The 24,067-nt window shown below is 31.5% G+C and overlaps 5 protein-coding genes and 1 non-coding gene across 8 annotated transcripts; 4 read left to right on the forward strand and 2 right to left on the reverse strand.

The window, feature by feature from the left end:
• Nucleotides 1–3,325: 3,325 nt before the first annotated feature.
• Nucleotides 3,326–4,394, forward strand: LOC105802256 (ribosome-inactivating protein bryodin II-like). Its single transcript, XM_012633790.2, has one exon. The coding sequence runs from the start codon at nt 3,379–3,381 to the stop codon at nt 4,375–4,377; it is 999 nt and encodes a 332-aa protein (XP_012489244.1). The 5' UTR covers nt 3,326–3,378; the 3' UTR covers nt 4,378–4,394.
• A 193-nt stretch (nt 4,395–4,587) lies between these two features.
• On the forward strand, nt 4,588–5,145 carry LOC105800900 (agglutinin-1-like). The gene has a single exon (XM_052623712.1). It carries the CDS (start codon nt 4,588–4,590, stop codon nt 5,143–5,145), a length of 558 nt encoding a protein of 185 aa, XP_052479672.1.
• A 469-nt stretch (nt 5,146–5,614) lies between these two features.
• On the reverse strand, nt 5,615–6,498 carry LOC105802257 (uncharacterized). Its single transcript, XM_012633791.2, has one exon. It carries the CDS (start codon nt 6,395–6,397, stop codon nt 5,747–5,749), a length of 651 nt encoding a protein of 216 aa, XP_012489245.2. The 5' UTR covers nt 6,398–6,498; the 3' UTR covers nt 5,615–5,746.
• A 397-nt stretch (nt 6,499–6,895) lies between these two features.
• LOC105802255 (receptor-like cytosolic serine/threonine-protein kinase RBK1) lies at nt 6,896–9,801 on the reverse strand. The gene is made up of 9 exons (XM_012633789.2): nt 9,517–9,801; nt 9,314–9,376; nt 8,838–9,227; nt 8,253–8,507; nt 7,983–8,137; nt 7,825–7,904; nt 7,601–7,736; nt 7,371–7,520; nt 6,896–7,278 (listed from the first exon to the last, which is right to left on the reverse strand). Exons 1-9 carry the CDS (start codon nt 9,533–9,535, stop codon nt 7,138–7,140), a joined length of 1,389 nt encoding a protein of 462 aa, XP_012489243.1. The 5' UTR covers nt 9,536–9,801; the 3' UTR covers nt 6,896–7,137.
• A 1,083-nt stretch (nt 9,802–10,884) lies between these two features.
• Nucleotides 10,885–10,957, forward strand: TRNAR-CCU (transfer RNA arginine (anticodon CCU)). The gene has a single exon. It is a non-coding gene; the product is annotated as a tRNA-Arg (tRNA).
• Nucleotides 10,958–17,152: 6,195 nt separating this feature from the next.
• On the forward strand, nt 17,153–21,586 carry LOC105802254 (MADS-box transcription factor 23). 3 transcript variants are annotated; one of them, XM_052624357.1, is made up of 9 exons: nt 17,153–17,317; nt 17,505–17,707; nt 19,921–19,999; nt 20,382–20,443; nt 20,639–20,738; nt 20,832–20,873; nt 20,966–21,049; nt 21,128–21,249; nt 21,334–21,586. In XM_052624357.1, exons 2-8 carry the CDS (start codon nt 17,526–17,528, stop codon nt 21,245–21,247), a joined length of 669 nt encoding a protein of 222 aa, XP_052480317.1. In that variant the 5' UTR covers nt 17,153–17,317; nt 17,505–17,525; the 3' UTR covers nt 21,248–21,249; nt 21,334–21,586. The 3 variants fall into 3 exon arrangements, with proteins under 3 accessions (XP_052480317.1, XP_052480319.1, XP_012489240.1); XM_052624359.1 differs by having other exon boundaries at nt 20,966–21,007; XM_012633786.2 differs by having other exon boundaries at nt 17,186–17,385.
• The last annotated feature ends 2,481 nt before the right edge of the window (nt 21,587–24,067 follow it).

Consider the following 24,067-nt stretch of genomic DNA (forward strand, 5'->3'; position numbering starts at 1 on the left):
TCGGGATAATACATTGGTCAAACTTTGTAGGGGTTTGCATGAAGGAGTTGGATGTCTTATAAAGGCTTTTTTTTTTCTTTGAACCAGAAGGCGAAGGTGATAGTATTCGATTTGGTTGGATTATGAGATATGGGTGATTTCATACAAGTAGCTTAGTTTATTTACAATAGTATTGTGGATTTGGTTTGATTTACAAAATTAGAAGGTAGGGGTAAAATTAAAATTTTTTTTAAGGAGGGTCGAAATTAAATTGTAATTTTTACGATAATAAAAATGTAATTTCACCATTTTAATAGTTTATGTATTTATAATTTTAAAGGATTAAATTAAATTTTATATTTCTATGAGGGGTTAAAGTATAATTTTACATTTACTAATTTAAAATTTTAAAAATTTTAAAGATTTTAAATGAAAGTGGCCGGGAGAGATGATGGACTTCAATTACTTTAAAATCCGTGTTAGAAGGGTGAGTAAAAAAATATCAAAGTTTGAACTTCAATTACTTTCCTATACTTAAGTAAACTTTTAGGCCAAATGAATTTTAGAAAGAAAAAAAAGCTTAAGAAAGGAGATGATGGAATGTAAACATGAAAATGGCAAGATATTTCCATAATTCTTTTGAGGCTTATCTTTCACATGATAAATTTCTTAGTCTTGGAGTCCAAGGCACCTTGGGATTGACTCCTTCCTTCTAGCCCTAACAGTTGTTGGCTATTTGGGCCCTTTTATTATTAAGTTTATGGGCGTGGTCTAACAATGTTAAGGTTGGAGGAGGGTTATCTACGGTTATTTTGTCCATACAATATCTTAACTAGCGTAATATGAGTACAACAAATATTAGGAATATTTATTTAAAATGTTAAATTTTTAAATTTTTTTATGGAGTAATAATTAAGTTGAAAAAATGTTTTTTTAATATATAAGAAAACTCAATATCTCAAAATTAAAGTATATGGACTAAATTTTAAATTTTAAAATATAAATTAGGAAGGTATTTAATTAGAGACTTATTCAAGTCTAGCTTCGTTTCCTGATGTTTTTCCCTCATATCATTTTCTTTTCTTTTCTTTATTTTCAAAATTATCAAAATCAGATGATGACACATTATCTTGAATGGATTTAATCGGATTATGTGTCATTATTTGATTCACTAGTACATCAAATATTAACCCTTAATTGTTATTAAATCATTTTACATTCATGCACCATGATGTTTCTTTATTTGGATAACATAGTCTTGAGTTATTGATTAATAAATTTTATTATTAAATAGTAAAATGAGTAACAAGGTTAACTAGACAACACTCAAATCACGTGTACTTAAGAAATTATTAAAAAAGAAGCTAATAGCAACACGATACATAAACATCTTTAATCTTCACCTCTTTATCGTCATTCTTAGTTTCACTTTCAAAATAAGTTTTTATAGTTGATACACGTTAGCACAAGATTCTCAGTATCATATCTCATTGATATCAATATTATAACAAAATGATTTCTCATTCATACTGTATTGAAATATTTTGATATTAAATTTGTCTTTTTCTTTTACGTTTTATATAAAATCTATAAAAATAATTTAAAACCCAAAATAAATTTTTAAAAAAACATCAACATAATATATCTTTATATTTAAATATTAAACTTACCATTTGAATTAAAATTTCGTTTACTTTTTGCATCAATTTTTTTACTTTTGTTTTTACTTTTACTTTTACTTTCACTTTTTTTCTTATTTGTTTAACTCATGAACTATATTCGTATACATTCTAATTCACTATTAGTATATAAATTTATATTTTATTTACTATCAATATATAAACTCATACACTAACAAACAAGATAGGATGAAAATACCCTTGACTTTCTTAAAATAAAATTAATTACGTGTATTGTTTTATAAATGTTATCTTCATATAATAGTTTTAAACATTAATTAACATAATTCACACGTAGATATTCATTTTGGCTATTAACATTTTATTTTTTTAAAGATAAAAGTTATTATATTTCAGAAATTATGTATATCTCTTTCAAGCAACAATTCTTGTTTAAAATGGTTGTTCGAGAATAATTATATTCGAATAGGACTTTAGTTAAAATAGCTATCATCCAAAGACAATTGTTATTTGGGAACTCTTATTAAGAACAACTAAAGTTCAGAACAATTCTTGTTTAAAATAATAGTGTTTCAAAAACAGTTATATTTAGAACAATCATTGTTTGTAACAATTTGTATTTAAAACAAATGTGTTTTTTTTTTCTTCTGAAAAAGCCATTATTTAGAATAAGTTTTACCCAAAAAAGTATCACCACATAACTCCTCTTATTCGAAGCAACCTCTACACTGAGAATAACTATGTAAAAGCAGCTCACATTTTGGAATAAATCAAAATAAATCATTATTTAGGAACGACTCTCATCTAAGAACAGCCACATCTTGCTTTTCAAGAAATGTTTCGCGAAAGATATTTCATATCTTACTGCTTTGCCCAAATAGAAGAAGTGAAAGTAACCCTAAAATATGACAGGATTTTTAGGTTACCTTTACTTTTGGGATGTTCCGGAGAGCTTAGTTTGGTAGATCAGACATCGAAGTAGTTAAGAATTATTCTCGGAATTTTTCTTCACTATTCACCATTACTCACAAAACCTTTCACTACCTTTTTTTTTAATTTTTAATGCAATTATAACTGGAAATTAATTACATTATTCATATTAATTATTATATTTGTAAATCCTATTCTTGAAACACAATAAATACGAGTCTTTCACAATTGATGAAAGAACTCATGACGCTTTTGACATTTTCCACATTTTAATCTCAAAAGATTTTCTCTGAAATTCTCCCAACTTGCTTCTTTGTTAAGTTTGATTGACAACTACCACCTGTTGTTGCGCTCATTGTTAGTGGATTTACTCTAATCTTACTCTCTGTTATTTTTCATTACATCTCACTCACTTGTTTGCAATACTTCCTCTCTTTACTAAACAACCGTCTCCGTGATAAAAGGTTAGAGATTTCAAAATGCTAATTATGTATACTATAGAGAAGGTACAATCGGACTAAGCGACCCAATCTATAGAATATGAGTTACTTAGAACTAACATGAACGATGGGTTATCAATATAATCTACTCAACAAACACATTAATATTGTGCATGCTAGTGGATGAAAGTACTAGATTTGGGGCCCCACCAATCCATTCACCGTTAGACACGTGTCTTGATGTGTGTGGTGGAGGAGTTTGATATGTTGGCGACCAAAATTGTTATAAAAGGTGCTCTCCTCTTCCCGTTAGAAGCATTGCAAAACCCTCTACGTTCAAAAATCTATCACCCAATATTCTTCATATAGAAAGTTTTCTTCAAGGAAAAATGAAGGCGTGGATTCTCTTACTGTTGGCGGTATTGGCATTCATGGTGGAACCACGATGCTGCATCGCTGCCAAAGAAAATGAACAGAAGCTCAAAATTTACACGGTGAAATTCACCACTAAGGGTGCCGACAGGAAGTCGTATCAGATGTTTATGAAAGATCTGCAAAATGCATTGACAGTCCGTGCAGATCGAAGTGGAGACATACCAGTGTTGCCTCCCCGATCTGCGGAACCTTCTGATCCCCAACAATATCTTCTGGTCAAACTCTCAAATGGATACCAAACCGTCACATTAGCTTTGGACGTCAGTGACGTGTATATCTTGGGTTATCAACCAGGTGGAAGTGGAAACTCCTCCTTCTTTAGTGATGTTCCCACTAACGTACGCAATATTTTGTTCCCAAACACTCAAGACCTGTCTCTTCCATTTACCGGTAACTATGGGGCACTTGAAACTGCTGCAGGAGCGTACAGAAGGGAAATCCCTTTGGGAATTGGTGAACTGCGCCAACATATTGATAACATGAATTATATACAACCTAGTACTGATCGTCGCCCCATTGCAAGAGCCCTTATAGTTTGCATCCAGATGATCTCGGAAGCTGTGAGATTGAGGAACATCCAACAGGAACTGCTTACAATTGCAGAGCCTCGTCATGATGGAACTTACAGTGTGTTTTATCCAGATGGTTTAGTGATGGAGTATGAAACTAGCTGGGAAGACATATCCACCGCCATCCAATCTGCAACAGATGGAATCTTCAGAACAGCAGTCCGTTTGGTATATGATGGTCAAGAATTAGTTTTGAGCACTGTGAGGCAAGTGATTTTCACCATTGCAATAATGCCGTCACGATGCAGAAGAAACACAGGGGCTCATCTGCAGATTTTGCGCATGCCAACATCAACGCGTCGTCTGGGTTTTCCCCTTTGTTGCCTGTGGCTACGAGGTCCACTGGCCTGGAAGACAATGACCGCACCTGTGAAAAAGATTTAGCACCAACCTCGCATATTATTGGTCTAGATGGTTTTTGTGTTGATGTATACCAAGGAAGCTACCACAATGGAAACAAAATAGTTTTATCAGAATGTTTGGAGAATCAGGCCGGTCAATTGTGGACGCTGAAAACAGATGATAACACAATTCGATCCGGTGGAAAATGCCTAACCACTTACGGATACAGCCTAAAGGACTATGTGATGATCTATGATTGTGACAGCTGTCCCTGATGCTACCAAATGGGAAATCCGGAGAGATGGAAACATAAGAAATCCCAAATCGGGGCTAGTTTTAACGGCAAGTAGATATAGCTCAACCATGATTAATCTGGTTGTAGATCGCAATATTTATAGTTCTACACAAGCTTGGTTTGTCAGCAATAACACGAAACCAACAGTGACCACCATTGTTGGTTACAATGGTTTGTGCTTGCTGGCAAGTAGAAGTCGAGTGTGGTTAGAGAAGTGCGTGAAAAACGACGATGAACAACTTTGGGCTATATATCCAGATGGGACCATCAGGCCTAAAAAGAACCGAAACGGGTGTCTCAAGTGTGCATATCCAGGAGGGTACTCAGTCACCGTAGGAACTTGCGAAGGATGGGTAGAGGAACGATGGCAATTTCAAAGCGATGGCACGGTTCTGCATGTGGTGAATGAGCAGGTGATGGATGTGAAAGATACTAGCGCCTCTCTTCCTGAGATTACGGTCAATGACTACGACTCTCAGCGCCTTAGCCAAATTTGGTTTCAAGTGCAACCATGATTATGAAAGTGAAGGTGAAAAGCACAGCAATAGGCAGGCTTTTATATATGTATTGAAAAACATGTTGGATCTTGTAACCCAACATCAGTATCTATCCCACTAGTTGTTGATTAAAGACTTATTTTATGTTATTTAAATGAGCCATATCGATTAACATAAGCATTTTATACAATTAGTACTATGCCGTAGCTGAATGTCATCTGTTGGTGTGGCACTTTGCTTTATAAGCAAATATTGTGACGATAAAAAAACAAACAATATTGATACAACTATAGTTGAGAGTTCAAAATATATAAAAAGACAAAACTAGTTGAAAAAGAATTGAAGGCTCTCCAATTTTTTTTAAAATATCATTTTTAATTAATATAAAATATTTTTAAAATTAATATAAAATATAAAAGAATATATTTTTAATATTTTTAAATTTTAAAATTAATTAAATACTGAAATCCTGGATGAAGCGGCAAAGTTAAACAAACTATTATGAAAGCATTATGCCGAAGTTAAATATACAATACAAAATACTTTTACAATATTTTAGGGGAAAATAATTAAAAGAAATAGAAGAACGGAAAGAATGACGAGTCGTGGAATCAATGACTCATGACAAACTCACCCGTTCCAAACCCTGACGAGCGAGGGTAGAGGCAGGCTCCAGCTTAAGCGCCTCTACGAAAGCCTTCCTAGATTCTTCCCTCATCCCTTTTAACTCATAACAAACCCCCAATAAACAAAACGCCTTCGTTTTAGTCTCACCCTCTTTATCACTCACCTTAACTGCCTCCTCCAAATCCGAAACGGCCGAGTCAACTCGCCTTCTCTTATTAACCGCCAACTTCAATTCTGCCCTCCTCACCAGCGCCTCCACGCGTTCCTTCTCCGAGAGCGATTTCACGCGGGGGAAAGCCAACGCCAAATCGAGCGATCTGAGAGCGGATCCCTTGTGGCCCAATAAGTCGAGAGCTAGGGATTTGAGAATGTGAGGAGTTGGGTCTTTTGGGAAAAGAGAAAGGGCTTTTTCGATTTCGGTTATGGCGGTTTTCGCTAGGGTTTGAGATTGGTCTTTCTGAGGGTTGGATTTGGCTCGACAAAGCAATTGGGTGGCTCGGCTGAGATGGCGTTGGGTTTGGGTCGTGGCTCGATGGTCGGTTCGGTGCTTGGTTAAGGTTTGTTTGGGAACGTATTGAATTGCAAAGACAATAGCGAGTGTTAATAACAAAATTGCCGTCTGGATAATAATGTCCGTCGCCATTTCCCCTTCTCAAGCTTTTGCATAGAATTCTGTTATTTTACGGTTCATTTTGTTTGGGCCTAGAAGGGCTGCCTTTCTTTTCTTTTTTCTTTTTCAAAGAAGGACTCAATCGTGATTATTAATAAACTATTTTTTAAACTAAATTAAGACTAGTTTTAACCATGCTTTTCAAAAGTGTTTTAAAAAAAATGTATTTTTGAAAAACTCAAAAAAAATGTTCTTTTGCTGTTCTGCAAAGTGAATAAGTGGAGTTTGAATAATTTAACTAAATTGATAAATGCCTTTAATTAATATTTAAAAATAAAAGAAATATATAAATGACACATACATTTTATTTGCAAAATTAAAATATTAAAAATATAAAAATCGAAATTTTAGTAGATAAATAACTTTAGCTTAGTTTTTATTATGAATTGAGCTCCGATTAAACTGGACTCAGTTTCTTCCAACTTTGGATTAAACAGTGAGATGTCGAAATATTAAATTATCCGGTCGATTAAAAGAATGTTTATTTATTGGCTTTTGGTAAATAAACAAAAGAATATCTAAAATTCAACGAAAGAATAGGAAGTTGAAAAGCTGAAGAAAAATAACCCAAATCACGTGGAATTTATCAACAAACACCATGCAAGGCGGCTCTATTTGTTCCAATCCTGCAACACCATGCCTCGCTCCGTATAGATACAGTGTCCGAATATATTCGAACGTAAATATATGGATACGGTTTTCCAAATACAAAATTATGTTGGACGCATGGTATGTAGATAGTTTTTACAACTAGAATCTTTCAAATCATAGCCGTCAAAAATCACTGCTTTCCTTCCACAAGATATTTGGTGAAACTCAATTGGACCATCTTCGTTCTTAAGCATCTTTACAACCTGCAAAATCGGCAAAGAATTCGTGGTTTCTAGCATGAATTTTCCGGGAAACTGGGATGTTTTCTTGGGAAATTTTGTTGTGTTTTTCATACCTTTGTCATGGTTGGACGGTTGGTGGGTAAGTGACTTAAGCACATTGAAGCTGTTAACAATGTTCGTTGCAGTTCGCTCGGATTATAATCATCTTTGAGCCGAGGATCGACCAATTCCTTTACTTGATTTGATTCCAGAAATGGTCTTGCCTGTAACAAAAATGCAGAAAATAAGTTCATATCTTTTTGCAGGATATAAAATGAAAGATTTTGGTGCATATTTGTGTTACCCATATTACAAGACTTTGTTTGGACTTGTCAACTGCACGGCGACCTGTTACTATCTCCAGTAATAGAACTCCGAATGCGAAAACATCGGTCTTTTCATCAACGATCCCGTGCATAAAATACTCTGGAGCTAGATAACTGCAGGCAATTTTGTTTTACTTCGTATAAAATGAATCAATGCTAACAACAAATTAACCGAATAAGGAGAAAGAGTCGCTTTTCTAACCCGAATGTTCCTTCAATGGGATGAACAATATGGTGAGCCCATTTGTCCGGAAGCCATTTTGCGAGACCGAAATCTGAAATCTGCAATGTTGGAGGAAATCAGAAACATGGTATCATTCAACAAAATATATACATTTTCAGTGCAAGAAATCACAGTACCTGAGCTTCGTAATCTTCAGTGAGCAATATGTTCGAAGCAGTGATGTCACGGTGTATAATCCGCCGATGGCAGTCATGATGGAGATATTTCAATCCTTCTGATATGCCAACAGCAACCTTAAACCTTGTTTTCCAATCTAAACACTGTTTTGAATCTGAAGGAAAGAACAGTTTCTAGTTACAGTCGAGACCGAGTAAACGTAGGAGATGAAAGTATGTTTACCGGACTAACAAGACAAATTGAAACTATAAAGGAAGTTGGGGTAGTACAAAAAAGCATGGAAGTAAGGCTGCCAAAAGGAGAAAACTCAAGGACTAAATGTAAGCCGCAATCAACACTGAATCCGATCAAGTGAGCTGCATTCGGGTGATTGATGTGAGCAATAATCCCAAGCTCTGTCAAGAAATTTCCAGCTAGATCCTCATCTTCACCATTACTCACCATCTTCTTCACCGCAACAATTTGACCATCAGATAAATGCCCTTTGTATACTAATGCATGGCCTCCCCTTCCGAGCAAATTCTCTACAAAAATGTTCTATGCATATTTAGAACCATACTCTATCAATATAACCAAAGATACAGTACCTCTAGAGAATGTTACCCCAAATCAAATCAAATCAAGTTTTAAAATTTCCCAAATCAAATTCTAATAGCTCATTTACATGGATGTTATCCCTAAGTTGCTTTGAATTGTCAGTAAGTTTGAGCATCTTCAAGCTATCATTCTATTTCTATCTAAAGATGTTGGAAGTGAAATTACTTATAGTTGAACCAAATACAACCCAATTTTAATATATTTGTATCAGAGAAATAGAAAGGAAAAAGACTTTGAAATGGGATATGATGGCATACCAGGACTGAAATTATCAGTAGCATTAGCAAGCTCTAAGTAAGAAAAGTTCTTCCATGAAGCTTTAAGCAATGGCATGCAATCAAGCTCTTCATCTCCGTAAGAGCCATGGCGTTTTGAAAGTTTTGTTAGCAAAGGAATCACAGATATACTTCTGGCTGATTTCCTCTTAATTGATCCGATTACACTCTTCCACTGAAAACTATCGGCCCATTTTTGCAAAACTGGTTTTTGAGGATCGGAGCTATCATTGCCGCCTCCCTTGCTGGTGGTCCTTGTGGGGGTGGCGCTGTTGTCGGAGTCTGATCCCAGTTCAGGATTCTCCAACACACCTCTTGGTGGTTGATTTGATTCAATTTCTGGGTTCTTTTCTTCTGTTTCATTTCCCTTGTCTGCATGAACAAAACCAAAACTTGTAAATTTGAAGAAACCATTTATGATTTTTAACCAATCCCAGTAAAAAGAATCTCCAATAAACCTCTTGGTAGTTGGTGATTTGATTCAATTTCTGGGTTTTCTCCTTCTGTTCCTTTAACTGTCTCTGCATTAACAAAATCAAAACTTTCAAAGCAACCATTTATGATTAAAACAATCCCAAAAAAAAATAAAAAACCCCCAATTCATTAAAGGATGAAAAATGTCCAAAAACAATAAGACAAAAAAAGAAGAAGCCTGAAATACCTTCCACTTCCATAGCCATATTGTCCCAGGCTTTTCAAATTCCAAACAAAAGGAAAATTGAATAAAAAAGGATTTGTTTTTTCAATTCAAAATCCTCTCCAACATTTGAAATTGAAAAGTTCTTGGAAAATCAAGAATCTCCCAAAACAGAACTTACATGTTCGTGTTTTGGGAGAAAAGGAAAGGGGGGGGGGGGTTCTTTCCAATCTCAATCTCTGGGAAAATTAGTTTGCATTCAAAGAATTTTAGATGCAAAATAGTTTATATTTGGAAGTTGGTTATCCGTTGACACATTATGGCAAAACTAAAAATCAATCCACCTTTAATTATAAGATCTGGAATTTCTTCTATATTTATACACTAAATTCAACTCGATCTATATCCTTTTCATTCATTTTTCTAATTAAAGTCACTAAAAAATAAATAAATATTATTTAAATTATATTGTATAGTTAATTTTGTTTCAAGTATTGTTATGTAAAATGGAAGCATATGGTTTTTTTTTTTTTTTTTTTGCTAAGATTTTCTTCGACCGTTGGTTTTGGCGCTCGACATATGTGCCAAAACTAACGCTTGTAAGAATGGAGGGAAAAGTTGGGTAAAATTCTGTTATTAATCCCTGTATTATATACAAGTTGTGAATTTAATCCCTATATTTTGTAACTTTTAAATTTTCAATTTTGATCCAAATGTTTTCCATTAAATCTGTTTCATTAAATTCTGTTATTAGTATTGTATTATGCATAATTTTATAGATTTAGTTCATACTTTTTAATTTGATAATGCTTAGTTCATGTATTTTTTGAATTTTAAATTTTAATCTTGAAGAAAATAGCACCCATTAAATTTATTAACTGATTTATTTTAAATTTTTAATATTATGTGTGAATAGAAAGTTAATATAACATTACACATTTGTTAATATATTGACAAATATAATTTTAGAATTGAAAATATTTAACTTAATAAGCTCGTGATTTATTGATCGGGTGTTATTTTTTAAAAATAACTTGAGTTTGAATAATCAATATAAAAATTAGCTTAATGAATACAACTATTATTGTTTAATGAGGACCTAAAATTTTCAAATTATAAAGAGTTTAATTAAAATTGACAAATAAACCATCAACCATCGATTCTTTGTAAACTTTTGTAAGAATTTTACTTTATTGCTATATGTTGAAGGAAGAGAACATTATTTATTTATTTCTAATAATGATAAAATGGATATCAATTTCATGGTGAACTGAATAATAGAATTGATGAAAACAAGTTACCTGTAATAGGACTAGAAAAACCATAAACTAGTGTAGGAAGTATAATGAACTAGATAATGAATAGATTATTTAGTTAGCCGATAGAAAACAAGCGCTCGTAGCTCAGTGGATAGAGCGTCTGTTTCCTAAGCAGAAGGCCGTAGGTTCGATCCCTACCTGGCGCGTATCCTTTTTTTTTTTCCACAGAACAATGCCCAAAAATTGGCTCAACCAAACTCTTTTAGGCCTGGAGGCATTATGTTTGATTGAATCTCAAATATTGCAACCCAAAAACCTACATTACCTACATTGTACCCAAAGCTACCATAAACCAAAGTATAATTATACAAGTATCATTGAAGCACAATGGAGAGGACTAAAAGGTGGGGTTCAAAGCTGCCGATTACATTACTAGGTTTGCTCCATCTGCTTCTATCGGTGTTGTCTGGATGAGGTATCCTCCCCTTGAATTGGATCGATTGCTTTGTTGAATATATATATATATATATATGGATTCAATTCATCGCCACCACATGTCTACTTCAACGAGGGATTAGCCCTAGTGTTAGTACTATTTGTTTTTTGGGGGAGGGGCGTTGGGGGATTTATTTGTTTGGAGTTTTTATGAAAATGACTATATATTTGATTTTTGATATAGTAGTTTTTATATTATATTTTAGATAGTATTTTGATTTTTCCATTACATACCTTAAATAAATAAATAGAAAATCTCTCAATTAAAATTGAGATGTTAAATACTTATTTTATCTTTTTATATATAAGACACAATAAAAATAAATTAACCATTAATCTTTACACCATTGTCAATAGAAAGTGTAAGGTGATTCTCAATGTCTTCACTGTAGTTGTCACCATACCTTCAATGCTTGCATAATTTTTATTATTATTATTTTGGTGGTAGATTGCTTGGAGTTTACTAATTTCAAAGCAAATTGAAGAATTTATTGTTCTTTCCAAGTGATTAAATATTAGTAAAAATTTTAATTTATTTTTATTTAGTGTGGTAAGTTTTACAAAACTCGTAAAAGTATATTATTATTATCAATTTCGATTGATCTAAACAACTGTTCAAATCCAACCAATGATGAGGTCATGTAGACAACCAACAATGTGTCCGTCATCTTGATCGAACACGACACGTGTGAAGGTTCCATAGCTTTAGAAAATGGTTTTAAAGGTTGTTAAACACCATAGGAGTATGGCTTTCGCCCTCCTCCACAGCCACGCGTGGGTTTCTCCTCCTCTAACTGATGAGAAATATGCAATCGATCCCTTGGTCATATACTTTCCTTTCTATCTTTTGCTCAGAACCGGAGTTATGATGGGTCTCCCTTTATATTTGGACTTAATCATTTGTAATCTTGTGGTTTAATTAAATGAATTTGATCTATTTTAATTTGTTTATACGATCACCTTCAAAAAATAACATTAAAAAAGTTTAGTGCTCAGATCTTAATTTATAATTTTCTTTAAGTTGTAATTTTATGTCAATAATTTTAATTAGAATCAATCATTATAAATATTAAATTAAATAATTAACTCTAACTTTAGTTAACTAATTACTAACTAGAAAAAAATCTAGGGGAGAATACACACATAAATAACGTACAGCAAAACTCCAACCTGAACACTGAAGTTCTCAAAGCCTTGACATTTGCTAACACCATGAAAATGTCTCAATGACACTGTGCACTTTACTAAATTGCTTGTGTAATTATTTTTCAAATGAGGTAAAAATATTATGGAAGCTCATGTATTAAGTGTTAGATTGTTTTTTATCCTATCTATTAAAAAAGTGAAAAATTAGTTGTTGTACATTATATCAAATAGTAAATTAGTCATTTCTGTTAAAAACTTTATTCATTTCTACTGTTAAAACTAGCATAACTAACAGAATAATCAAATAGTGAAATATGGCATGCCACAAGTACTTCATGTTGACATACAGAGACCAATTATTAACAGTAGAAATTGATGAAATTTTTAATAGAATGACCAATCAACTCTTTGACTAATTTATCTATTTTAGTTTCAATTTCAAAAATGAAAAACCGAACGAAATGATCCAATTTAATTTTTATCCAAAATTTGAAATCAACCGAATCGAATACCGATGCGCGCACTTCATTTCTCCTTCAATAACTTTGTACATTTTTTTTCGAACAGGCAACAGTTTAAGGATAAGAAATGAATGTGGATATGTGCTTTAAGCCCAACCCCAAATTTATAAGATATTATTATATGTGTAGAATAAAAATAAAAATATGTAAAATCGATAATCTTAATTCGGTTCGGTTCAACGCTTTTTATTAAATTTGGATTTTATCAAAAAAATATCACCTTGTTTTGGGTCCAAAATAATCTAACATTGCAATAAACCATTTAAAGTTGTTAAAAGGAAAGCTAATACATAAATCATCAGCATACATAATTTTTTCGATTCATTTTTATATCGTTATAACTAGGTGATTACAATACGCCAAATAAGTGATTAAATTCAAAACTATCAAATATATATATAATTGCGAAAAGTTGTTTCTTTTATAAATAAAATATTATAAAACTTAATAAACTATTTTCCTAAAATTAAAATTATGTTTATGTTTCTATTTATAATTATAATTATTATATTTAATAAATTATTCACTTACTCTAATATAAAACTACACTTTTATAATTTTTTATGAAATATTTTATTTAATAATAATAGGGTTAAATGAATGAGTCCATATAGATATTAAAATGATCAATTTATTATTCTATTAGGACTATTTCTTAAGCATATTTTTTTTTCATTCGGTTCGATTTAGATAAAATGAGTTTCATGTGAAAAAATCAAACTTGAAACGCATTGGGCGGTTTGGGTGATAGCACCAACCCGAAATTGTATTGAATATTACAAAATCCGAGTTGAACCAAACTGAATACATCAATTTGAATCGATTTTTCGATTTTTTTACTTAGCCCTAATCCTAATAATTAGATTTAAATGTAATTGTTTGTAATTGCATATTTGTAATTAGAGTAACTATTATATAATTACCAAATTTCATTAATTTTTGTACAATTAGATAATTTCAATTACAATCTCTAATTCTTGTAAACAATTAGAAATTTATTTAAAAAATCATGATAATTAATCATAATATTTTTTATTTTTAAAATATAATATAATATACTCTACGAAACAAAGACTACACACTCTAAAAATCGAAATCATGTGAACTTGAAATCTGTAAAAGGCAGCAGATCTCTACCACTTTGAAAAAACGTTGCCAAAATCTTGAATTTTTCTCGGGTGGAGAAAATATTTGAGAGGTATGATGAAAGTTCACGTGCAAATCCTTTCATTTTATGGGTAAAATATAAATTATATTTTGATTATTAAATTTTAAAAGATGACAATATAATTATTAATATTATCAATTTACTATATTTTGATCATTAAATCGCTACTCATGCCTAGCAAAAAAATTATAGTTAAATGCATAATTGGAAGTTACATAATTAAAAAAAAAAAAAATCTTCGTACTTCACCATCTTCACTATTTAACCTATTACATTACACATCAAGTTTTTGGGTACTACGGTCGTGTCACCGTCCTAGCTTTAATCCCCCCAAGGAGATCTAATGACAGTGACAGGGAAGATTGGATTCACACAAATTCAAATGATTTTGAGCATGTGGGTGCCATCGTTGGTGAGAGGAGCGCGACTGAAGGCAGTGGTACGTGCAAAGTGTGACTTTAGGATTGGGAGTAAATTATGGTGACGTTGTTATCAGAATTCAATGACAAGTCAAATGAAATCATGATTTTTAAATTTTGGTGATGCAAATTAAGATAGACATCCTTCCGCAACTTGGAAAATGATGAGTTGATGGTGGGATGAGTCAGAACAGTGGGATGCTTTATTAATTAATAGAAAACGGTTCGTTTTCGTAACTTTCTTTTCTCAATCATTTGTTGATGATTGACACCTGGCTAACCTCGGTTTCTCAAACATATTTTAAAATCTTGGGATTTTGGGATCTCCTTTATCTATGACTGCCTAACCCTGACCCTAAACACTAACCCTAGTTTCAGTTTATGCTTTTCTGGCAAAGGTTTATGGAATCTTATTGGTCCAACAAATCCCATTCACATGCTCATTAGCCAATCGCAGGTGTGATTATCTGTTTGGGACCCCCACCTAAACTTCTCATTTTCGTTTTCGTTTTCATTTTCATAAATCTGTATTTAATTCACACAGCCACAGGCTTTTACATAAATCACGCGCGTGGAGATTGTTTCCCATTGGCTAACGTGGATGAAAAAGCGTGTGGAGACAGCACTAGATTGGTGGATGATAATTTTAAGGTGTTTCACATGTATGTCGCTGCTCAACTTGTATTTTCCAACAAAAATGTTGGAATAAAATGATTTAACTCAAAAGTAGCCTTGTTTTGGTTCCACGAAATCGGTCCATTTTCACTTTAAATCTCCTAATATTTTTAAAGTAACCTTCTTTTGCTTCCACTAAAATGTTGGACTCATCATCTATGATTGACTCAATATTAATTGTTCTATCAAATGAGAAATAAAATTACAGATTTTTTTTTATATACAGACATCAAATTTTGAACATTGGTGTTAGGACTTGGGAGTGCGAATAAGAAATTAATCATTATTTCCTTAGGACTTAGGACTTAGGAGTGCCAACATTGGCTTTGACATTTCAACTTTAATTTTTTTTTTATATATAACAAAAGAGAGAGAGCTAAGTGTTAAAAGACTACAGAAACTAAGAGAGGCAAAGACGACTCAATTTATTACCTGACAAGATATTTCTAACTTCAACTGCTGGCTGCTTAAATTCTTGCTATCAAATTTTCACTAGTTAACATTCGTTTCATATTAGATAAAGGCTAGCGTTCGATCGAATCAAGTGAAAAGTTTCCGGGTTAATCGAGTTAACGAGTCCTATTTTATTATCTTAATTTGATTTGAAATTTTTTAAATTGAGTCGAGTGAAATGAAATTCGAACCAAGTGAAATTGTTCGAATTAAATTAAAAAATTAAATATGTCAAATTAAAATTTTATTACAGTATAGTTAATATGTCATATTAGAGTGCATAAATTTGAAACCATATGTATTTAAAAAATGTTCAAAATATAAAATAAAATTTGATACTTTAGTATGATAAACTTGAACCGTTAATTAATTTATTTAGGTCCATATAAATATTTTGAATTTTTGAAAATTATTTTGAAATTTTTGTTTGAGAGAGTGACCAATTTGTCCATTTTCAAAATTGACGGGGACCAAAAGGATATTTACACCAATCTGTTATTCAAATTATTCAAGTTATTCAATTTGTAAAATTTAACTCGACTTAAACTCGAATCTCGAATCACTTATCCAAATTATTCAAGTTATTCAATTTGTAAAATTTGTAGAATTTATTAAACAATTCTAATTTTCATATAAAATTAAAACAAATTATTCTTCGACAGTGACAACTCTAAAATCTCCCCTCCCCAAAGAAAAAAAAAACGCATGAGTAAACTTTTGTATACCTAAAAATGGTGTGTTGGCATGATAATCAGGGTGTTCATCGCTTCAGGTGTGGTCTGGATTCGAGTCGTGTTGCTATTAAGACTTTGCCCTCCTCTTGTAATTAAGAAAAAAGAAAAAAGAGATTGATAGAACCAATAACATACAAGGGCTTCTACATTTGGATTGAAGAAATTTGTTTCTTACATTATCCATAATTGGAAGCTGTCCAACTCCAAAGCTATGTCTGGAAATTAACACCATTTTTATACTTAATGTTCAAACAACACCACCCACTTCACGGATCCTATCTTATTCAAATTCCCTATTTGTAGCCTAAACTTAAAATATATTTTGCATTTATTCTCAAATCCAAATTGACTTAAACAACTGCCACTCCTTTTAGCTTTTGAATTAAAATTTTCCATATATATTTGACGAATCCTGTAAATTTATTTAATGTCATGTGTTTTCATTTGCAATTTAGTTATTTATTTACACTTTACAAATGGGTTGAATTCTTTATTCAAAATAATCATGTGATACAAGAAAATTAAGGCATTATTTAAGTATTTGATTGATTAATTAGATCTCAATTCAGTTGTCAAATTATTTAATATTTATTTTACAAAACAATAAATATTGTTTTAAGATTATTTTTGTTTTTGTATAAATTTTTAAAATTACATACAAATTTAAATCTAAAATAGTATTATTTTTATTATTATCAATATTAAATGTGCAGTAATTAACATGCGACTGTTTTCCACAAAAGGTCATTAAAAAAAGAAGGGATAGACTAGCTACTATTTATTCATATTCATTCCCACCCGTCCGTAACTTATTCGAGCAATGGCGCCATAAAATTACAGGAAATCTCTATACCTTGTAAAGTATTTGCCCTAAAGTATTTGCAGTGTTAGCAAAGTTCCAAGTACTCCAAACCAGCTCTATTAACCCACAAAAAGCAAACCCACTTTTCACTTGGTAAGCCCCTCTCCCTCTCTCATTCACCATTAATTTCCAAACGCTGTCCATTGGCTTGGCTTAACCCTGTAAGCTAATAGTTCCAACTTGAGAATCAATCTTTGCCTTGTTTGTTTTTTTTATTGACTAAGATTTGTGTTTAGGGTCTCTTTCTATTTAATCTTTCTCTGTCATGATCTGACTGTAGAAACCCTAGAAGAAACAAAGGATGGGGAGAGGGAAGATTGCGATTCGAAGGATCGATAATTCAGCAAGTAGGCAAGTGACCTTTTCAAAGAGAAGAAAGGGTTTGATCAAGAAGGCCAAAGAGCTGGCTATCCTATGTGATGCTGAAGTTGGCCTTGTCATCTTCTCCAGCAGTGGGAAGCTCTATGAATTTGCAAGCACCAGGTTTCAACTTTTAACTCAACTCATATCCTTCCTTTATATATATATATATATGTCTGTGTGTGTGTGTGTGTATGTATGTATATATAATATGTTTTCCTTGACTTTTTAGTTTTTACAAATAGAGATAACCATTAAACCAAACCTGAGTTATACATGCTACCATTAGTCCAATGTCCTTTTTCTTTAATACTTTTTTTTTTTTTTTAGTTTATTTCTATCTTTGGCCTAATTTCCTGCTTGTTTAACCTATGAAAAACCAAAAAAATGTTCTTCATTTCAAGCTTAGGGATATATTCATCTCAATGTAGTAAAAGATAAACACAATAATCCCTTCATGTCTAGGGATGAACACCAAGAGGTTGAGATTGAAATGGTGAACTTGTGATGATAAAAGTAAAGAAAGGGGTTAATTACAAGATGGATCAGCTGGTGAGAGATATGAAGGATATCACGGAGTATCAGATGAATGATTTGATTTAGATTATGTTCTGCAATAATAATGGAGAAGAAACAAATAAAATACAACTTCAAATTAAGGGTAGCCAATAGTGCCTTTTTATGATCATTAATCAAGGGGGAAAAGAAAAGATGAGTAAGTGCTTTTCTCTAAGACTGCACTATTGGGAAGGATTATTGCTGGCGTGCTTCAAAGGCGGAGGGGGTCAGTCAATGAGCATAAAAAAGTCAAAATGGATCATTATTGTCAAATAAACTATATATATATAACTCTCACATGAGATAGAAGAATCTGAACTAGCTAGATAAACATCAATCTAAATTACTTGGATTCTTTTTCCAAGTATCCATATTTGATATATACTTATGTTGGCTTATGGATATATGAAAAAATTATAAAATCTAGCACTCACCTTCAAAGATGAATAAGTGTTGCATTCCTCCTTCCTTCTTATTGGAAAAACAAGCTAATTGCATCTTCTTTCTTCAAGCACTAACTAAAACATTTTCCTTTTCCTTTAACAAGAGGAATCAATTTAGCCTTCTTTAATATAAATATGTATGTTTTTTTTTATTATAATATATCCATATATATTTTCAACAACTTTGTTTTTCTCTTCCAATAGAAATTCCCATTCTCCAGTTCTTTTTATGGCCTTCGTTCCTAATCATTCTTATAATCGAACTTGTTAAAACCATCTACTTTTTGACTAATGAATCTTTGCTTTTTCTCATACGAAATCGTAACAGTAAAATTCTTTCCATGATTATTTTTGTCTAAATCAATTCCCAGGCATTGAAGTCAAAATTATACAGCTAGCTTTAGCTGAAATATATAGATCGCATATACGAGTACAGTTCCCTCACTCAAGAATTTGGTGTTCATAGATGTAGCTAGACATTTTGAACCTAAAAAGATTTTGTTAATGACATCTTCAGTTCATTGCATCAAGCCAAATTTACAGAAAAAGAAAAACTCTCATGGAGGCAACTGAGCAAAACAATTGGCCTTTAAAACACGGTTGTAGCCAACTTTAAAACAATTTCTTAAAAAATACAAATAATTATATGGTTTGATTCAACTTTCTAGGACTAGTGTTCCCTTTTTAATATTCAAATCATAAAAAAGAAAACCCAACTTATATCTATATATAATTAATGTTGTATTTCACTTTAGCATTTGTTAACGTAGATTTCCATATGAAGTAATCTATGAGATATCAGCCATTCATTCAGATAACCTCAAATGTTCTGAAAAAGGGAAGGTTCATATCGAAAAGAATCAAGCATTTGCAACCAATAAATCATGCACATAAACATTGTTTTATATTTCCCCAAGTTGTATTTTTTGAGTATCTCTTGTCATGACGTTAGAAGAATCTTATGCCACTAGGTAGGTCAAGAATTCATGTGCAATAACCTGTGAATTTTGCATTTCCCATATGCACGTGGTTTACAACAAATGAAGTTATTTATGCCAACACTTAATACATTTACGAGTGGTTCTTACAAATATAAATGATAATAATAAATATATTAAAAATGAATTCATGAAATCTAAAACTGACTGTTTCAATTTGTTCATAAATTTATTTTTATTTCGTATTGCCACCATGATTTCTCTAAATCATTTCAAAATATGCTATAAGTTGACACTTACAACAAATGATATCTATGTGAATAAATGTTAAAAAGACAACTAAAAAATAGTATTTACACTAAGACTGAGTATACCTTTGTATATATATATATGTCAGCATGAAATCAGTTATTGAAAGATACAACACCTTGAAAGAGGAACACCAACAGTTGTCGAATCCATCATCAGAAGTCAAGGTACCCTTCTCTACCACCTTTTTCCCATACACACACATAATATAACACAACATCTATATGCTTGAAGATTCTGAAAGAAAATATACATGGAATCTTGTTCTAATGGCAGTCTAACCTTGACAATGCCAAATACTGCAGCAATTGTTCTAATGACTTGGAGGATTATCCTTTTCTCTCGTACCCAAATATATCATAAATAATTCATAGGAGTCTGTTTGACAAATATTGCTTGAATAACAAAAATTTGGATTAAATGATGTGAAGAGTCTATAAAAGCTAAATAAACGTTATGTTATGGTGAAAGCAATTTGCTTAATTCCCTGTAAGAATTAAGAAAAAAAGATGCTTTTATGTTCTAAATGAACTTAAGATTTTCTGACAGTTTTGGCAAAGAGAGGCTGCAATCTTGAAACAACAACTGCAGAATTTGCAGGACAACCATCGGTATGTCCTTCTCTCTGACCTTAAAATTCCCTAATATTTAGAAAAAAAAGCTGCATCAGTAGGCAACCGGAATTGTAGACCAAACTTATACATGCACAAATAAAGACGCATGTATAGGAATACATGTATGTAGGATGTGAAATCATATATGAGAAGACATGGTGATTGACCAACGCCTAAAATCTGATACGTCAGGCAACTCATGGGTGAACAGCTTTATGGTTTGAGAGTTGAAGACCTGCAGAATCTAGAGAACCAACTGGAGATGAGCTTGAAAGGTGTTCGCATGAAAAAGGTCTTAACACCACTATTTATGCAATTTTTAGGCATAATAATAATAATTGTATGGTAGTAAACTTGACGTGCTTAATTTTTAACTTTTTTGCAGGAACGGATATTAACCAATGAAATAGAAGAATTAAACCGAAGGGTCATTCAAAAAGAACACACTAGCTGAGTTTTATTTACATTTGTTGTTCCAAATAGAAACACTCAATAGAATGCTTTTTCGCCTTCTTTCAGGGGAACCTTATTCACCAGGAGAATGTGGAACTCTTCAAGAAGGTAAACCTTATCCGCAAAGAAAACATGGAATTACACAAGAAGGTAGTTCATTTTATTGATGGATACAAACAACTCCATAATATGAAATTAGCATAACTCCAGTTGAGTTAATCGAATCAGGTTTATGGAACAAGGTATGAAAATGGAAATGCTGTGAGTTCATATGTATTTGACAGTGGAGAGGGTTCAAATGTCCCTATTCATCTTCAACTAAGCCAACCTGAGAGATATAAGGATTGAAGGTAAAAAAGGGTTTCTATATCAATTTGATACCTTTGCTATCTTGCTTTTAATATCCAAGTATATTCCATTCCATGAAACTGCAGGATAACAAGAAAGAATGCAGTGATGAGTTAAGAGACATGTTACTTCAGTTCATCCCCAGCAAAACCCATGTCTGTGAAGATATCTACATAAAAGATCGTCAGTAGAATGACGAATCTGAAATTGATTGTGGCATTATTTATAATAGAACCACTATAATTTATTGGAGAACCAGGACGCAAAATATTAATTACAATATGCTGTTTACACGAAAGTATCATTGTCAATGAGATGCAGGCTCTCTTTGCTTCTTCACTCACAAGTAGTCAAGTAACATGAATGGCACTTGTCTTGAGATGTTGCCACTACATTGTACTTTCTATCTCTCTTCTACAAATTGCAAAACATTGAAATGCAATATCATTTAGGACAAGATGAACATTGAAGCTTTAAATATGGAGCAACAAGACTCATCATCAAATTTCTAATTTGCTAGAAATTTATACATGAAACACGATATCATGTTAAGCATTAGTGGAGGGTCTAACTAACTTGAAATTAGGTATTAGGGGACAAAATAAATTTTAAGTACTAAATTGATTATAGTAAGTAGGACAAGAGATTTGAGTTTTTTCAAAACCATATAGAATAAAATTTATTTATCGGTATGGTGGTTGATGATTTGAGGTGATTACAAGACAAATGAAAACTTTTTTATCTCATTTTAAGTTAATTTTAAATATTATAAAATATTAATAAATTAATATAAATATTGTTATAATTTAATTAATTGTTTTGCAAATGAATACCTTCTATCTATGTAAATCATATAACTCATTAAAAGTTTTAAATTGTAAAATATTTATCCTTATCACAAAATGCCTTATATATATAAAATTATTAAAATCAAATCTCGCAAGGCGAGCTCATATTCCTAGTAATATCTATTTTAGACAAAAAAAATTTAAATGAGCTTGAACTCCTAAATAGTACAAATAATAATTTACAATTTAAATTTCATATGGTATGGCTGCAAGTTTAAATTAAGTCTTTGCATTTTTTTTAAATATTTGTATGTCATTTTAATCCACTTAATATGTTGTTTCATTATTCGGATTTGTATTTGATGCATCATTTGTTGTGTGTAATTTATAAGTTTAAATATACATTTTAAAATTTAAAATTTAGTTATTATACTTTTAATCTCTTTATATTCTTTTTATTTAAAAATTTTGATCCCTTCATCTTTTTTATCGCTAAAGTTAATGATGTCCAAAGTAAAATAATTTTTGTTAATTTGATCTTCACCCTTTAAAAGTACATAAAATATTTTAATAAATTTAAAAATATTTTTTCATATTTTAAATAAAAACATAAAACATAAAGATTATATTTTAAATAAAATCTTATTTTTTAAAAATAAAATTTATAAGAAAATTAAACAGTTTAAAATCCAAAAATAAAAACTATTTTTAAAATATAAAAATTCCAAATATTTTTAACACAATCATTGCCTCATAGTCACCCCATATTGTTAACCGCTATATATGCCAATTTAGAGTTCCTATGCACAGTGTAATTTAAATATTTTCTATATTATTCTAATAAATATTTTTTTCATATTATTTTAAAAAACTAAAAGATTAATACTAAATTAAATATTGAAGCCAAATTCAAATAGCAAAGAATATATTGATCCACTTTCTTTCTCCATGTGAGCATAAATTTTTTTCATGAATCATAAATGGTTTTAAGGTTTCAATTTCATGCATTCAACAATGATGGTGAACTTGCACGGTGTGGGTTCCTTCGACGAGGGACGAAGCTAGAGGGACTGGCTCCAAAAAAACAAATTGTTTCTTTAATTCTTTTGAGTATTTTCAAGTTAATTTAAATCTCTCCTAAAATTTAAAATTAGGTCATATCCTCTCCAAAAACACAAAATTTATAATTAAATCCCTTAAAAATAAAAAAATATACATTAATACAATAACAAAATTATAAAAATTTATAATTCAAATTCGAATTTAAAAAAATTCTAGTTTCGCCCTGGTTTCCCTTCAATTATTCCGTCACCATTATTAACTGATAAAGCTGTTTTTGGGGGATACAAAATTGGTGCTGCCACTCATCAATCATTTTTGTTAAGGAGTTATCCATCCCAGTTCATTGGTCTTTATCATGGAGTTCAAAAGAGTTGTTTTTCCAGATCCACTTCATATTAGTTCTATTTTTCACAGTGAAAAAAGAAACTAAAACAACATATCTTGATATAACATTACAATTACATCAAAATTGATAGCAAAACCAGAAAAAAGAAACATAAATAAGCACAAATTTATCATGATCTAACGTCTTGAAATATTGATTGTTGATGATGAAAACCTTCATCGAAATTCTGGGAATAGCTAACAGCATCATAGTGAAAAGACAGTGGCTTTGAGGATCCATAAATGCTACTTTTCCCATCTTTTACCAATCTCCTCAGCAGATTTCTCCATCTCTGCCTTCTCTTCTCACTGCCACTGCTGCCGCACTCATGGATGCGTGAGTACTCCATTTCTTCCTTCCCCGGTAAGCATGAGGGAGACATCGTATAACAGCCGGAAAAATAAGATGATTGCCGCCGGCGACTCAGATCTCTCCCCATTTCCGACATTGCTTTCTTCTTTGATTTAGGTTTGAATTTGGCGATGCTAAGCTTCTTATGTATTTCTCAACATATATATAATATATCATATGATTGAGGGTAGATCAGTGTGTATTTTATATTACTATAATTTTAAGATATTAAAA

This window comes from Gossypium raimondii, chromosome 11, assembly GCF_025698545.1.
Source record: "Gossypium raimondii isolate GPD5lz chromosome 11, ASM2569854v1, whole genome shotgun sequence".
NCBI lineage: Eukaryota > Viridiplantae > Streptophyta > Magnoliopsida > Malvales > Malvaceae > Gossypium > Gossypium raimondii.

What these genes read in the sequence shown, in the direction of transcription:
- LOC105802256 (XM_012633790.2), top strand. Translation starts at nt 3,379, where the DNA reads ATGAAGGCGTGGATTCTCTTACTGTTGGCGGTATTGGCATTCATGGTG.
- LOC105800900 (XM_052623712.1), top strand. Translation starts at nt 4,588, where the DNA reads ATGATTGTGACAGCTGTCCCTGATGCTACCAAATGGGAAATCCGGAGA.
- LOC105802257 (XM_012633791.2), bottom strand. Translation starts at nt 6,397, where the DNA reads ATGGCGACGGACATTATTATCCAGACGGCAATTTTGTTATTAACACTC.
- LOC105802255 (XM_012633789.2), bottom strand. An exon ending in AAATCACCAACTACCAAGAG is followed by an intron (nt 9,228 to 9,313) that starts GTTTATTGGAGA and finishes TTGTTCATGCAG; the next exon opens with ACAAGGGAAATGAAACAGAA. An exon ending in TACTGATAATTTCAGTCCTG is followed by an intron (nt 8,508 to 8,837) that starts GTATGCCATCAT and finishes ACATTTTTGTAG; the next exon opens with AGAATTTGCTCGGAAGGGGA.
- LOC105802254 (XM_052624357.1), top strand. Translation starts at nt 17,526, where the DNA reads ATGGGGAGAGGGAAGATTGCGATTCGAAGGATCGATAATTCAGCAAGT. An exon ending in ATCCATCATCAGAAGTCAAG is followed by an intron (nt 20,000 to 20,381) that starts GTACCCTTCTCT and finishes ATTTTCTGACAG; the next exon opens with TTTTGGCAAAGAGAGGCTGC. An exon ending in AAGGTGTTCGCATGAAAAAG is followed by an intron (nt 20,739 to 20,831) that starts GTCTTAACACCA and finishes ACTTTTTTGCAG; the next exon opens with GAACGGATATTAACCAATGA.